Consider the following 17,530-nt stretch of genomic DNA (forward strand, 5'->3'; position numbering starts at 1 on the left):
CCTGCAGAGGGGCTGGGGCCATCTGCACTTGCACTCACACCCCGTCGGTGCAGCCCTCAATAAACTCAGGCTGCTCACTTAACCACCGAACCACATTCCGTTATTGGTAAAATAGAAGAACAAAATGGAACACTTCTGCAGAGTTGTTCTGAGGATTAATTTAAAAATTACATTTTATAAATATCTCTTACCAGATGAAATCATAAAGACAAAAACTTTAAATTCCATCACATAACATAACTAAAGCAGAGAAATTAACACCTGTAAGAAATGGTACAACAGTTGTACATGCATGACATAGTTCTGATTTTTAAATACACTTAAAGCACACAAGAATGCAACTATATATTATAAAAATGTTAAGTTTGAACCCTAATCAGTGTGGTTCAATTGGTTGGGTGTCCTCCTGTGCACCAAAAGGTTGCCAGTTCAATCCCCAGTCAGGGTACATGCCCACTTTGTGGGCTTGATCCCTGGTTGGGGGTATGCAGGAGGCAGCCAAACTATGTTCTACTCTCACATTGATGTTTCTCTCTCTCTCTCTCTCTCTCTCTCTCTCTCTCTCTCTCTCTCTCTCTCTCTCTCTCCCTTCCTCCCTCTAAAAATATCTAACAGAGAAAAAAATGTTAAGTTTGAGAATGCTGTAGTCAGATGTACAAAACTGCTATATTCCTGAAACATGCCAATGTAAAAAACAAAAAGGCATTTATAGATCTGATAGTGAGTCAGGAGATTTGTTAATGAAGATTACTTGTTTCCTGAATAGAAATCCATGGGAGGCCAATATTCTGTCTAGTTTCAATATAACATATTTTGCTAAAATAATTGAAAAAAATGTTAGTATTTCAACAAAACAGTAAAAGGATATTCTCCAGCCAGGTTTATAAGTAAGTTGACTATTTCTTTAAGAACAAAGTTTTAGAAAGTAAACAGATTTAACAAGTTACCTCAAAGATTACTGAAATATTTTCAGAGGTACTGCAGCATGCTTGGCCTGAACTACTTAGGTTGAAAAAACAATTTAACAACAGAACCACCAAAAATGTTCTATTGCTTTATTTAAAATTCTCGAAAAGGTCTGAGACACAGATGAACAGGTTCATGATGGTTCCAGCATACTCAAGATCTGTGTTTCCCAAAATCTGTGTTTTATAGGTGATAATAGGGGTTTCTAAAACACATCATCTTGGAAAATGTTGAATGCTACAGCCACTTCTTAGAGATTCACAGGGTACATATAGCATTTTTAAGGTTTTCAGAAGGTTTGCAGTAAAAATACCTGTTGAAGTTTAATTCAGCATTTCCTAAATTCGTCTGCGTGCTGAACACTTTTTCTTCAGCTTCAATCTTTCCAGGTAACAATCTGAAGAGTGCTCGACTAGCCTAAAATCCTATCTATAGATACATACACACAAATGCTGGTTGGTTTTGTAGTTGTTCAATATAGGGGTGAATATAAAGAAACAATAATGTATACTTAGCACCAATCAGCATTTACCAAACTTGAGGACTCCAAACAGATCTGCACATGCTTGGGATCCAGCCGCCAATGGCTGCAAACAGGCAATGACAGTTCCACCAGCAGGGGTCACTCTGCACCACACAGCTGGAGAGACAGCAGGCACTGGGGCCCCTGGGGGCAACTCAGAGGTGTGATCCAGAAGCTGAAGGCACACTTAGAACACTGCTTCCTAAAACATTCAGAGAACCCCAAATGGGCCCTCATTTGAGAAACACCGATTGATCGAACACTTCCATTTTATAAACAGATGATTTGCCCAGGCAGCAAGAGTAGGCCTCAAGCCCCAGCGCGGAATCATCTTGGTTGTTAGACCACTACTTTGTTGCCTGATCTGACTTGTTAGTACACCATTTCAGTGCCTGACCTGACAACACAAATCCAGGGCATGAGCATGGTATGTGTGTGTGTACACATGAGTGAGTCGGCCTCCACCAAAAGCCAAGAAACAGTTTATTAAAAAAAAAAAAAAAAATCTGCCTAGGTAGCTAGCGGTCTAGTATGTTTGTAGCAAAACTCACTTCTTAAATTCTTATTTCTAATATCTGCATCTACTTATACATAACCAAAAGTGAAATAACTTCCAGAATGAAGCAAAATATTACACTTTAGCCCAGGCAGTATGGCTCAGTGGTTGAGCATCAACCTATGAACCAGGTCACATTTGATTCCAGGTCAGGGCACATGCCCGGGCAGTGAGCTCGATCCCCAGTAGGGGGTGTGCAGGAGGCAGCCAATCAATGATTCTCATCATTGAAGTTTCTACCTCTCTCCCTTCCTCTCTGAAATCAATAAAACAATATTTTAAAAAATTATTACACTTTTAAAATCTACTTAATAAAATTTCTCCCAAATGCCACTTTGTTATTTATGGCTATAAGACTCTTAATTTATTTTTCTTAGGAAAAGAAATGTGAGGATTCTCTTTAGAGAATGATTTGCATTTATTCATTGTTTGCACCTTGGCCTAGCCCACACTGGCATAGGGACTTGTTTTCCTTTCATTTTGCTTTTCCTAGTAAACTGGGCATGCACTTTAAAAAATAAAAACTGACCTTAGTGTAAATAAAAAAGCATTAAAGTTGCACTTTTTTTTCTATTTATGTACACACACACACACACACACACACATACATACATACATACACGCCCCCCCCCCCCCCCGCAAAAAAAAAAAAACACACAAAAATGAGATGCTCCATTCTGAAGACAAACCTCCCAGTGATTTAAAAATTAAAGAAAAATAGATGAAATAAAACTGTACAAGGAGTGCCCCTGTATTGTTTAGAACATATTTAACCTAAGAAAGCGTCTCCATTAAGGCAGATAGAAAGTGTTCTATGGCCTGGCCTTTCTTCAGAAGACAACGTTCATGAGAACAGCCAAATCATATTAAACTGCAAACTATGCTACTCCCCCTCCCCCATGTAACAAATATTAAAAGCCACAGGCTAGCAAATGCAAAATTTATTTCAACTGTACATAACAGATGTCTTTTTTTTTTATAAAACAAACACTTCATTGCCATATGCAACCACAAACAATAACATGATACTGTACAATACAATGCAACATTCAGGTATACATCCAACTGAGTCTTCAAAGGGCAGTCACCCACTAAAAATGGCTTTCCCGTTCACAGATAAAAAGCACAATATATAAAGTTTTTTCCAGGTCTTATACCACTATATACACATTACTGTGTTTGGCAATTTTATGCAAAACACAATTAATATAAGCTATGTACTTGTGGCAAGTGTTAATTCAATGGGAACACCATTTAGGCCATTTGCAAAAGGGCCTGGTAATGGCTTAACCCTCCTTTCTAGTCCAGATTCTTCATCCTTTCATTATAATACTAACTGTACACATAGATATTACAGAACTGTGTAAGCATATAATACTATTTCAGCATGACTAAAGTTCCACGGAAGTAGGAACATGGCCCTTTGGACGCCTTATCACCACTGCCACACAAGAACTGTTTTCAGGCCTGTGGCACTACTACTTCCAACCAGGTCACAAGAGCTAATGGTGCCAGACATTCAAAACAAATCCAAACAAACAAAAAGCCAGGTTGTTATTGTGCAGTGATCTTAGCATCAACAAAAAATCATCGTCAAAATGGCTTTAACTGGTACAAACAGGAATAATGGGAACATGTCAAAACTTTGGTGTATAGAAAATGAAACTCATTTAGACAACCCAAAGGATACTTCGTGTTACAGAAAAATCTAAGTGCAGCAATTGTACTTCAATTGTGGTATATATAGCATATGACCCAGGCAACCCAAGTTTACTAAGGCATGGCAAAGGCATCGAGGCCAATGCACCAATTAGTCTCAAAGCAAACAAAAAGATGTTCTATTCATATCAGAAAAGGTGAGTACTCTACGTAATATAAAACAAAATTGCTTCTAAATTTCTTGCATGATATTAAGCATATGAACTGTGTAGTTACAGCTTTCCAAAAATTCCATTTGCTATTTGGCTGACCATATATTAAACTCCATCTCTACCATGGGTTAATACTGAGCTCTAATTTTAAACTATTGCTCCTCAACTTGCTTATTTATACTAGTTGATATAAAAATATGAAATCTCCAGATGTCATAAGCTTGAAAACAGACAGATACTTAGAATTATTGGTTTTCCCAATGACCCCATTGCATGCAGTGCTGAAGCTGTCTGATTTTCTAAGCAATATGCTACTGCCGGGAGTTCACTAGCACCTCTGGGCTTGTGAGCAACAGGACCCAGCTCCCAGGAAACAATGACATAGTGTATCAGAGTTGTCTCTGTGCAAACGAGATCAGAACACTGAATACATGGGTTTGGCGAAGGAAGTATGGTGAGGGAAGAGAGAATTCACAGCCACCTGGAATTACAGCCACCCTGAAGAAAGGAAAAAATGTTATTCCCAGTTTATTATGGCAACTTGTTTTCTGAAGCTGGTTTCAATGAATACTTAAAACACAACCTTAAGGTTCCATTTTAACACCAGATACAGCATGCATGGGAGAGAACACAGTTCCTTCCCTCTAGCAATGACCGGATGTGGATTTGGATGCTACCAACTGAATGCAACATGTCACATTCAGTTCTTTTTGAAGCAGAAATTAGTCTTGAGTGATGCGAGTGAAATCTCCTTACAACAAATCCCAGGAAAGTGGGGGAGTGCACCCCAATCTGAGCTTTCCTAATAAGTGAGTTACATGGCAACTCAGTAAATCTTCAATAGACTCAGATACCCCATTACAATCAAGAATGAGGGTTACATAGGATAGGGTTGCTGTAAATGGAGTTTCACTGCAGCTAGTTGCTGAAAACAAGCAATGTGTCCATCACAGGCAGTATAAGTATGAATGTCAGGGTGAAGCCAGGCTGTGACTGAAGCCAAAGCACTCGCCATTTTAGGTACACCAAATGCCTCTCTCTGAAAGCAATCTAATCTACACTTTCAGAGGCTCAATGCTTCAGAGTTTGGACTTTAAACCTTCGGTAGAGTGGCACAGGCTTGCTGAGTGCCATTTAAGAGAAATTATTCCAATTAAGGAAAGTTTGGTGTGATGACAGTGTCTGAATTCTGACAATAATTTGGGCTTTGCAGAGGGAAACTCCCACCCCATGGGCAAATGGGGGCACAGAGAAGAGCACATGTGGCACACGGACAAGCACAGAGCTGTAGGGGGCAGACAAGCTTTTCTGTGCTGCCAAGGCCCCACACCCACACCAACACATGGTTCTTCATGGTCGCCAAGTGCCCCCAGGAGTCCTCAGAACACGCTGTCTGAACGAACTCTCAGTACTTTTGTGCATGCTTTTTTCTTCTCTCTCCACAACTACTTGATCAGGGTGTCCATTATACATAAAAAATTTAGAATCCTATATATAAGGCCAGAGTCTCCTCCGTGTTACTGGCACTTGGATCACAAACCTGTATGGTTTCAGTATAAAATATAAAAGTGTTCCTATAGCTGTATCCAAAAAGAAATGAGACAATTGCTATACTGAGAATAAAAAAACCAAACCATTTTGGGCTATAAAACCACTACTACCCACTGAGAAAAGAACCCTTAGGTATAGGCTGTGTGAATTCACCATTTCCTTCAACAGTTAGTAAGTAACTTCAAATGGATTCTCAAATTGGCAATTACGCCTCCACAAAATACAATGGGAATATCAGAAACGCTCTCAAAAGTTGTTAAAATATCACATAAAAGAGACAAGGAACAGCAAGAAAACATCTAAGAAAAGCAGGCTGCGATACAACAAGCATTTGTTAAGAAAGCTCAGAAGTGCATTAGTTCTGGTGAGAGATATATGAGCAACAGCTCTTACGAGATGTAGAACCCATTCTGTAACTATGGGCTGTCCATATACTGTCATAGTCAGAGTCTTCCGAGAGGTCTGAAGGCTCCAAACGAGAAAGGCTACTGCGACGACCCAAGGAGTCTAGACTTGATTGGTCATCATCAGCCAAGACGTGATTATGCATCAGGTCAGTGCCTTGCCATGCTAAGACGGGAGTGGGATGGAGTGACAGGTGTGACAGGCAAAGGTGAGATGAAAAGGAGGACGGACAGGAAGAGCCACAACCAAAAACATGAAAATAAAAGCAAAAGGTGATGGGAAAAGAAGGAAAAGAGAAAATACTGTTAAAAAATGGCAACAATGTTCACTTCTCCTTATTTATGGCTGGGTTTTAATAACAAAGTTAGCACAACCCTTAGAATAAAACCAGAACAATTATTATTTAAATAAACCTAAAGCACAATATTATTTCCAAATTGTTCCTTTCTAAAAACATTGCTATTAAGTCCTCAGTTAAATCTTTTTCAAATTAAGCCCAGGTCTACTAGTACAAATGAATCCATAGACATTTAATAAGTAACCAATTCTATTCCACATTCCATTGACAAATAACCTCATTTAGTACATTATTTGTAAAAGGAACCATTTGTGTGGTTAATTAAAAATTGTTTCCTATCCATTAAGTGGATATTGAATGCAAAATAGTTTCAAAGGATTTTTGACTTACTTCTTCAGCTATCTCTTTGTCAGACTATAAATCATCAGAAGTCATCTTAATGATGGGGGTCTAAAACTTACCTTATGAACTATAACCACTGTAAAAATTTCAGAATGGAGAAAGGAATTAAATAGGGTCCGCTTCCCACTCATTGCCCCTTCCCCATCACCCCGCATCTCCACTCCTTAGAGCGCTCAGCCAGTGGATATGGATAAAGTGGGAAGCCATGTCGGTGCAAATGTTATCTACCCTGATGCAGACCCTTTTACTGGCAGGAAGAGCGATATGAACTGGTAGTGCCACTATGTTAAAAGAAGGACAAACAGAAGGAAGTGGGAGCAAAAGGGGAGAACAGAAATAAGCCCATGAGTGGTTGGCATCTGTGAGCAATGACACTGGGCAGGCAGCTGTGCATGAGACATGCAGGCTGGAATGGACCAGGGACAAAGGGTGCTGGAAGGAAACACTCAGTGGGAACCAGTGTGCCCCTCCGCAATGGGGAATGGCACAAACAGCAACCACTGGTCCCATCCGGTTCCTGCTTCTGACCAAAGTAATTCCATTCCAAATCCATAACATCAAGCAATAGTCTAGTTTGGATTTCTTCAACTACATACCTATAGTCTATGAAGGTCATTATCTCTTTGAGATAGAAATCAATACCAAAGATGTTTGGTTTGTAAATGGCATCTATCTAAATGTATACGGAACTGAGCTGAATTTTAGATAAGATATATATTATCCTGTCTTCACTAAACATTTAATATGAAAGGGGCTGCTTTCAACTCTGATCCCATTTCCAAATGTGTTAAGGATATCACCTTTCCAGTGCAAAGGGTCAATTTCCCCTATCCAACCTGTTCTTAAGAATGTTTGGGTAAGGCCATATATGATTGTATATATGAGTTGGCTCACAATATCTGTTAAATATAAAAATCAATGTATTATCCAATGCTTTTCTTGCACAGGAGAAATGGAAACACATAATAAAGGCAACGAGATAAGGAAAGATCTGCACAAACAATGAGCCATTCCTTTGAGGCAGCCAGAAGCAGCAAGGCCACAGGCACATCACAGGGCACTCACTGTCTCTTGGATGAAGAAATGCAGCGCCCACAAAAAACACATAAAGCTCCTATTACCTAGTCTAGTCACCTGAGACTATCAGGTTAAAATTTTATTTCAAATAACTTAAGTTGGGATGAGTAATTCTTTAACATCTCAAATTCAAAACCAAAAAATTATGACCACATTTTACAGCCTATTACTTATAACACAATCTCATCAAAATATATGAAACTTATGTAATATCTTAAATGACAATAATCTGGATTTACAAATGATTGCCTGATTTTATGCATATGCACTCCACATTCAGACCTTTCCATTTCTATTCCTTCTCTACTGGCTGGTCACTACAAAAGAAGTCTTAATGTCACAGGTGGGATATGTAATGTACTGGCCACAAGGAAGTTTCTAGATGATCTGCAGATGCCACATGGGGTTTAACCCTATTAGCCCTATCTTCATCTTCAACAAAAGCTAAGGCAGTTGAAATTCCCTTTCCCACTTTTTCCCCCCATTTTTAGTTTAAAAACAGGACGGGACACTGATTCTAATCACCATACTATAGGTAGTGAAAATGAAGGAGAGATAAGTGATTTGTCAAAGGTCAGGGTGGAAAGGGAACCAAAAATAGAAAATTGAATAGAAACTAGTTTTTATGCCAGATGTAATATATAAACCATCCAGTTCTTAAAAAATAAAAGCCCTAAGAAACAACAGTACAGAAGGATACCCTGTGATGCTTGTGGCCCTAGCACCAACAGAGGGTAAACTTGGCCCTTTTCTTCTGAACAAACCACATACTTAACTCCATCTGCCCCAACCCCCACTGTGTTGCACTCCAACCTCAAATGCTGGGGAAGTTAAAAAAAAAAAAAAAAAAGGCCCCCTTTTTATTGTTCTCACAATAGATTAAGATTTTAAAAATCGTACACCTGTGGATGAGGACAGTGGGGGGGAGGTAAGGACAGAGGGTGGGGTGGGAACCGGGTGGAGGGGAACTATGGGGGAGGGGGGGAGAGGAACAACTGTAATAATCTGAACAATGAAGATTTATTAAATTAAAAAAAAGACACTATGCATAAGATGCAGGCAAATTCAGTGGCACTGAAATCTAATAAATTGATTGGTGTCTACTTTCAAAAATTCTTAAATACAGTCATTTAAAAAAAGGAAGTGGACTAAAGGAAGCCTTGTTCCAGATTTATATTTTTAACAATTGTAAAAAGCTAATAATTAAATAAGTAAAATCCCAATACCACACCAATAGTTTAAATAGCTTAATTAACTGAACTGAATGAATCTTCCGCTGATATCCAAATACATCTTCTCTAAGCTTCATAAATTCTGGCAGCACCTTATACTTAAAGGCTTCCCAGTAGAACCTTCTCTAGAAATCAGTTATTTTACTGACAGCTCAGACCCTTTCAATGATTTAGGGATGTCAGGCTCAAGCTATTCTATACCTGACTAGACCACAGAAGCAACACTCACTAAGGACCCTTCACGCAGCACACAGAGGAGCCGTGCACAGGACCCCACAGCCCAGTTTCCTTCCCACTGTGATTTACAAAAAAAAAAACGAACCACCACAATTTTCAGTACATTACTGTAAAACTTACTTGAGTTAAGTGTTTGCCGTGTTTTGGCGCTTGTGCAGTAAGCTTCGATGACTTTCAGAATCTGTGCGTCTTCTTCCAAAGCAGCTGTGCCTGTCAAGACATACACAACATGGCACAATCGAACTAAAAATGACAAGTACAACAGGTCACAATCTAAAAATAACTACTACAATTAAGTAGAGGAATGTGAACTCATCAACTCAACCAAAATGATGACAATCAAGATAACCCCCTCCTTTTATTTTCTTGTCAGATAACTGTTTTCCAATATTTACAAAATTACATTCAATAGAATTTTTAATTATTTAAAAGTATTTCTTGTCTGCAGCATATTGACAAAAGGTTAATATATCCTAATTACATGTTATCTTACTAATCCAGAAGAAATATTCCATATCCTGAAATTGAAAAAAAGGCAAGAACTAGAAACAAGCATTTCACACAAAAAGAATATGGTCAGTAACAAAAAATAGTCAATCCCACTAAAAAGTGAGAATTAAAACAAAGCATCAGGTTTTTCACATACCAAACTGATAACAAGTGAAAAGGCTGACAGTTCTCAATGTTGATATGGATAGCGGAGAGAAAATCTTCCCTCCATCCACAGCTGGTAGGAATGAAGACAGGCGATATGACCACATTTATCAGAGGCTTTACAAAGCACATTTCTGATGATCCACAAATTCCTACTAGAGATTTCATCTAAGAAATTTATAAGGCACAATCTAAACCTTGAAGGTATCATTCCAGAGCTCTTCCTTAAGCTATGGGTTATTCCAGACACTGGCTTCACTCTCAGAGATCACAGGTACAGAGAACAGAATCTTCCAGACTAACAGCATCTAATGGTACTAGTTCCAAGCACAGAGCCTCACACCCAGCCTCACCTCACACTTCATATGAACCTAGGGTTAAACTGTTTCTCTGGTTTGTTTTCCTAGATTTTCTAACATAATATTGGATATTTTTAAAAATATATTTTTATTGATTTCAGAGAGGAAGGGAGAGGGAGAGATAGAAACATCAATGATGAGAGAGAAACATTGACCTGTTGCCTCCTGCACACCCCACACTGGGGATCAAGCCCGAAACCTGGGTATATGCCCTGACTGCAATTGAACCGTGACCTTCTGGTCCATAGGTCGATGCTCTACCATTGAGCCATGCCAGCCAGGCTGGATAAATTTTTTAAAAAGCTCACCTACTGTATTAAAAATGTAAGAAGAATGGAAGGCTAAAATATTTATAAGTTTCACAATAAACCCTCAATGTCATTTTATGATAGTAACACAGATATATACAAAGTAAGCCAAATAGTCCCTACTGAAAAATAAAATCCATATGAAGAGTTTAAGAACAATTGAGAAGCTGACTTAAATTTCACTAATTGGGACCAATCAATTAACAGGTTTCTCATAATAAGATCCATAACAAGCTCCTCTCTTAGAAGTAAGAAAGATAACATTTAACTATTTAATTTCAGGAGGTATTGCAAGGTAACTTCCAGGGACAAGCCATTCCCTCTGTGCAGCTGATGTAACTGGATTATTTTCAGACGTGGGCAAGTACAGTGGTTTTATCCTCAGTGCCACAAAAGCATCATGAAGCCAGAAAGGGCCTGGCTTCCCTGAGAAGGTTGAAGAAGGTAAACATTTTCTATGTGGCACAGACTGTTCTAATAACTAGAAAAACTCCTCTGATTCTGAATGTAACAAAGGTTAAAGTAACTTACAGAATTACGATGTGACTTTAAAGGAGTCAGGTTTACTTAGTACTTGCTGTGCACAGGCACTAGTAACACAGTGGTCCATACAGATAAAGCTTCTCCTTTAGCCAGAGAAAACGCTTTGGTTTTCTTATTACCTCCTGGTCCTTCTGCTAGCTCCTTCCCTCTCACATCATCTAAGACTCGACCCTTTCTCTTCTCTGTCTATTCAATCTCACAGCTTGAGAAACCACCTCAGCACAGAGAACAACTCTGAAATTCTCACCACTAGCGCAAACCTTCCCCTGGCCTCAGAGTCCTGTCCCATCACAGTCCCTACAAGCTGAAAGCCTCACTCCCTCCCACAAACCCCGCGTCCAATCCAACAGTACATCACCAGTGTATCTTTCCTGCTTGAGTGTCTACACCGCAGTGGTTTGTCACTCTTGCTGCTCCAACAATTTCCTTTGGAAGTGTCACTAAGGCTCCGACCCTGACTTGTGTTTGAAGTCTTTGAGAAGCCATCTCCCTATCCCAGACACACTGTGCTGTGGGGTGTGAGGCAGACCCGTGCCTTTGTGCACACAGACTCACTTTTCCTCAGCGCAAACTCTTCGTCCGAAGGCTTCCGCTCTGGTTTACGCTTAGGTAGCAACTTTTTCATGGTCTTGGGACTCTTACTAAGATCCTAAGGGGAACAAAGAGAAAAAAATGCTGACAATTTCCAAAGGCAGTAATTTTTACTGACATATCAGTAAGGGTCACTGTAAAGGTGTAAAATATTAAATCACCACAGCCATTCACTGTTAAAAGTTTCCTACTTTTCTCATATTTTGACTTTTTGACAGCAGCGGAGCATTAATTTAAAATCAATACTAGGACAATAACTGATAAAAACCCTCATGTTACTTGGGTCTGTCAGCACTGTCACACACAGCAGAGGGGAGGCAGGCAGCCCCTGGAGAGAAAAGGACAGCTGGCTGGCGTGCGCACAGAGATCCATGCATGCTACTAATTCTGGCACAGACCCATCTGCTGCCGCTAACTAGAAAGAGATGAGAAAACTAAGGCTGTTTTTTTAATTTTTTTATTTGAGAGACAGAGAGGGAGAAACATCAACTTGTTGTTCCACCTATTTATGCACTCACTGGCTGATTCTCATATATGCCTTGACAGGAGATAGAACCCATTAACCTTGGCGTATTGGGAAAATGCTCTCATTAACGGAGCTACCTGGCCAAGGCCCAGGGCTATTTTAATTGTTGTCATTAATCCTCATCTGAATATATTTTTCCATTGATTTTTTTTTTTTTTTTTTTTTTGGAGTGAGGGATAGAGAGAAAAACATCAATGTGAGAGAGACACATTGATTGGTTGCCTCCGGCATGCACCCTAGCCAAAGCCAGGGATCGAGTCTGCAATGGAGGTATGTGCCCTTGACTGGAATCAAACTAGGACCCTTCAGTCCATGGGCCAATGCTCGATCCTCTGACCCAAACTGACTAGGGCCCCAGGGCTATTTTTAAAGGAAAGGTAAGTAAAAAATGAGTCCCTTAGGAAAATATTTGAAGCCTTAGGGAGAAGAAAATGGAGTAAGATAGATCATCCTATCAGCTTTGAGCACAGATGCAAAGAGAAGATGAGACACTGGCTCTCTAGGGCATGTTAACACTAGTTCAGAGCTATGTTCATAATGTAATGGTCTACCTCTTACCTCTACAACACAACTTCACAAACTGTGCAGAAGATGAAGGCGAAAAACAGAGTAGGAAGAAGTCCAATGGAGTGGGCGAGGTTTAATTGTCAAGCATGTATTAAATTATCAGTATCATTTAAGTTATATAAACCATTTGTGAGTCTTACAATGAGAAACCAAGACTCTGAAGGTGACATGTGCTATGGGATGAGTCAGACTGGAAGCACAGAGGGAACAAAGCTTGATGTTTAAAGGTATCTCTTCAAAATATTTTCCGTAAAAATAAATATTTAAAAACTCTTAAAAACGCAGCAGAAATCAGCTCACAGAGAAATAAACACGGCATGTGTTCGGTGCTTCCATAACTCAAAGCAGACATGAGACTCCTGGCGGCGCACCAGACAAGGCACCCACCACACGTGCAGAGGGCACAAATCCACACACATCGCGCACCCTCTCCTCAACGCAGGCGAGGCTGGCTGCTCCATTTTTGCCGTACTCAGTAAGATGTCTTTTCACTGAGTGTTTTGAGGTGCTCAGTAATACTGTACAATACTTCAGAGTGTGAAACCTCTCCTACAGCATGGGGTCCAGCAAAGCAACTGTAGCCAGACTTACCCAAACCAGATGCTCACGTTCACTGCCACACCTCTCCCCTGGCCTTTCTGTTCCTTTGCTTAACACTTTTATCCCAATTTTCCTTCTCAATAATGAAATCTCCACCAGTGCTTGCCTGAGCTACCTGTAATCACTAAACTAGGTAATAAAGATCATCAACATTCTTTAAGGAACTGCCCATGATGCAGACATTTCTGACTTGGGCATATAACCTCCATCAGTAAGACATATATCAAAAAATTCAAATTTCATTAAGAACAAAAAATGTAAAGAAAGTGTAATAATTTATGTAGCACTTTTCTAGGTGTCTTAAAATTTTTAGAACTGCTAGAGAGGATTAAGGGAGGGTCTGCTCCAGATTCTTTGGCAAATTCAGTCTCTGACTGGATGTGGAGACTCATACCAGGCAATAGTGTTTCACCACGCTCACACTCACACTAATGATAATCACAACAGTGATAACCACGCTCACTCAGAATAACCATAGTCACATGCTCACATGATAAATATATGCATTCTCACACTCTACCCATACTCATACTCAGGCTAATACAATAACCACACTCACACCCCTACTCACCATCCTCACCCACACTCACGCTCGTTACAACCACACTGACACTCATAATCACATACTCTCCCTCACAATAACGAAACTCACACTCACAGTAACCATATCCACATTCACGATGACCATACTGCCAACTCATACCCAAGCTCACACTCATGATAACCATACTCATTCACGCCGCTCACACTCGTGATAACCAACTCTCATCATTTCAATTATCAAGCTTCCTCGAGTGCTAACACTTCTCGAAATGCAATTCTCAAGACACTTCCTTTCCTCATCAAAGCAGGTTTATTGTATAAAAACCTAGCATGAAAGTGCAGGAAACTGTTAACACTTATTTATGGCTGGGAATCATATTTTAACTGCACAAAATACTGGATTAAAAAGGAAAAGAGCAACGTGCATGATGACCTCTTACACAAAGAGAAAAGCCGTCATAACTTTCATTTTTTATTTGTAAATGTAGGGTTCCTGGGCAAGATCTCAAACCTGGAAAAGGATCATAAGAGAGGCACAACAGAAGAGCATGCAGAAATAGTGAGACCCATCACGACTGGAAGCTGAAAACCATTTCAGACTCAGCTAGAGGCCCAGAGGAAGCCCCTGGGAAGCTTCTGATTCCTCCAGGTAGGACCATGGTGAGCACAGAAAAGGCCATGCAGGGCACAGAGAGGGTCCAATGTTGCACTAACCCCCCCCCCCCATGAGGGTCTCCACAGCCTCCCAGACTCCTAAACAGAAGGAAATGACAAAAAAAGAAAGGCAGACCCTTCACAGTTCAAAGAAGCTGAGCTGCATTTTTATGTCACAGGCAGAAATTCGTGATTTTCCATTATTTCTGAATTTACCGGAATGAAGCACAGCACAACCAACCTGACACGTCCAAATGTCAGGTCGCGCTCACTTTCGCTCAGACCTCACCTCCTTGTAGCAGAGAGCAGCTGAAGGCCGGAGGGGAGGTGCGGGTCGCAGACAGCTCAGACTCCATGGCTTCGAGGTCTTCGGAGGCTCCAGGGGCCCCCAGTTGATGGTCGTGTGTGGGGTGCCGTGGTGGGAGGGGTGGGGCAGTGTGTGGTAAGCAGGCGTCAGTGGCACCGACTTGCTGTCTGCATGCTTGCTGGATGGGGTGATTGAATGCGTGGGGAGCTACCCAAGGAAAAGAACAAAAAAAAGCAAAAAGAGAACATTCACCATCAAAGAAACCTAGATTAAATACACTTAGTTCCGCTAATTTTAAAAAATGCACCCAATGAAATAACCCCCCGATTATCATTTCTCCAAGCAGTTAGACTCTGCGATGCCCCGAAGATTCTGCTTGAGGCTGCGGCCAAGCCTGAGTTAGGAGGCAGCAGGATGCTGGGGGCCTAAGACCCGGACAACACTCCACCACCACCTTTATTTGCCATGGATTAACATTTGCAAAAAGGTATTTCATTTAATATATATATCAGAATTTTATAAAAGAACAGGGTATTCCTCACTAGGAGCAAGATTATGGAGAGGGTAATCCTCCCCAGTCAGCTGTTATTCAGTGTCTGTGACTTAGGAGTGAGCAAAGCTTGGACCTGACCCCAGGTTTTCTTTAACAAAAGAGTGGCACAGCCAGGCCCACCTCTGTTGATAGCTGTTTTTGTGTTACAGAGACCATATTGCCTGTAATGCTAAAAATATTTACTACCTGTTTTTTTATAGGGAAAAGTTGCCACTCTCTGGAGTAAAACAAATTATTTTATTAACTTTAATCAAAACAAAGTTATAGAAATCTAATTTCTCAGAAGACATGATCACTGGGGTTTATATTACTGGAAAACCCATCACAGGACAATTAAATGAGAAAATGTTAAATAAATTAAGTAATTCAAAATTAGCCAATGACCTCAAACTAACCCAAAGCAATAAGGTATGCTTAACAGGAGCAAGAGCTGAATGGTTCTGCAATCTGAAAACCTGAATGAAGCCATTATTAGAAAGTTCAACAAGCCCAGCCTGTGTGGGTCAGTGGTTGAGCATCGACCCAGGAACCAAGCAAGAGGTCACAGTTGGATTCCAGATCAGGTCACATGCCCGGGTTACAGGCTTGATACCCAACAGGGGTTGTACAGGAGGCAGCCAATCAATGATGCTCTCTTATCACTGATGTTTCTCTCTCTCTCCCCACCCCGCTCTGTTCCCCTCTCTCTCTGCTCCCTTCCTCTCTGAAATCAATAAAAATATATATTTTAGCCCTACCTGGTTTGGCTCAGTGGATACAGTGTTGGCCCGCGGACTGAAGAGTCCCAGGTTCGATTCTGGCCAAGGGCACATGCCCACATTGCAGGCTCGATCTCCAGTGGGGGGCATACAGGAGGCAGCTGATCAATGATTCTCTCTCATCATTGATGTTGCTATCTCTCTCTCCCTCTCCCTTCCTCTCCAAAATCAATAGAAAATATATATTTTTTAAATTTCTTAAAAAAAAAAGGAAAGCTGAACAATATTGGAACACATGTTTAAAATAAGAAAACCCTGGCTCTAGCTGATGCCACCATATTTAAGAACAGAAATACAAACTTTCTGCAGAAATCACAGGGCTGTCCTGGTGTGTGCGTCAGTGCTTGTCATTTGCTACACAACTACTATAAATTTTTTTCAAACAAATAATTCACTAAAGAATAAAATTATGCAAAAAACATCCCTTCTAGCAATAATGTAGTAGTAAGTAATATTTGGTGGTGTTTCTCCTTCCTCAAAAAAGTCAAAAGAGGTATGCTTTGTGCTAAAATTAGAGTATTATTCAAGCTAGATATGGACAGAACACAGGGAGAACACACAATTCCACAAAAATAAGCTCCCTAAGAAGACAAATTTCAAAAGCCTGTATGTGAGGAACAGCACCATCCATAGAGTGGGGACTTAAAATCCCTGATGATGGGGCACCTCCCTTGCCACTGGGTGGCATGAAAAGGAATATGACAGGCCAGGGTCCAAATACAGAAAAAGTTTTTATCTGATATGAAATTTTATAAAGTTTAGTTTCAGACTGTTACTAACAATCTGAATGAAAAGGCACTTCCATTTTTCTTTATGAACACACACACACATACATACATGCTTTGGAATAAATTTAGTACCATGAAAGCTAAGCATCTTTAGTATTTTTTAAAGTATGGAGAAGTTATAAATGGCAGAGTCATTCTAAATGACATATCAGCTAAAGGAAATGAGCAGTTTTAGCCTCCAAACTGTTGAGAGATTTCGAGTAAGACGTTAATACCATGACCAAAATGCTATGCTACAGCCACCCTTCCTGAGCTAAAACTTTAATGCCAAGGATAATGAATGCAGAAGTGAACTACATGGTAGGAAACGTCCTGACAAAGATCATAACAATCTAAGGATGTGAGAGAAACATACCAACTGGAAATGCTATGTAATCGTAAGTCATTTGTAAAAAGGTGTGCCTGGTTCTTCAATATTGTTTGATAGAGATGACAAATGATGCAATATCTTAAGCAAAAAAAAAAAAAAAAAAAAACAATAAAGAGAAGTTTTTAAAAATGACACTGGCTCAGTCGATAGAGGGTTGGCCTGCAGACTCAAGGGTCCCAGGTTCGATTCCGGTCAAGGGCATGTACCTTGGTTGCAGGCACATCCCCAGTTAGGGGGTGTGCAGGAGGCAGCTGATTGATGTTTCTCTCTCATCGATGCTTCTAACTCTCC

At 40.2% G+C, this 17,530-nt stretch overlaps 1 protein-coding gene across 4 annotated transcripts in view; it reads right to left on the reverse strand.

Moving 5' to 3' along the window:
• The window catches only part of ARHGEF7 (Rho guanine nucleotide exchange factor 7), a 138,108-nt gene that overhangs the window by 5,411 nt on the left and 115,167 nt on the right, over positions 1–17,530 (reverse strand). For 2 of the 4 annotated variants that reach the window (XM_079779582.1, XM_079779583.1), the window contains 4 exons: positions 14,753–14,977; positions 11,538–11,631; positions 9,239–9,328; positions 5,861–6,037 (listed from right to left, as the gene is read on the reverse strand). In XM_079779582.1, the coding sequence (XP_079635708.1) occupies positions 5,861–6,037; positions 9,239–9,328; positions 11,538–11,631; positions 14,753–14,977 (586 nt within the window). The remainder of the gene's footprint in view (positions 1–5,860; positions 6,038–9,238; positions 9,329–11,537; positions 11,632–14,752; positions 14,978–17,530) is intronic. The other 2 variants (XM_079779580.1, XM_079779581.1) reach the window with 1 other exon arrangement.

Source organism: Cnephaeus nilssonii (genome assembly GCF_951640355.1).
Source record: "Cnephaeus nilssonii genome assembly, chromosome: 8".
NCBI classification, from domain to species: Eukaryota; Metazoa; Chordata; class Mammalia; order Chiroptera; family Vespertilionidae; genus Cnephaeus; species Cnephaeus nilssonii.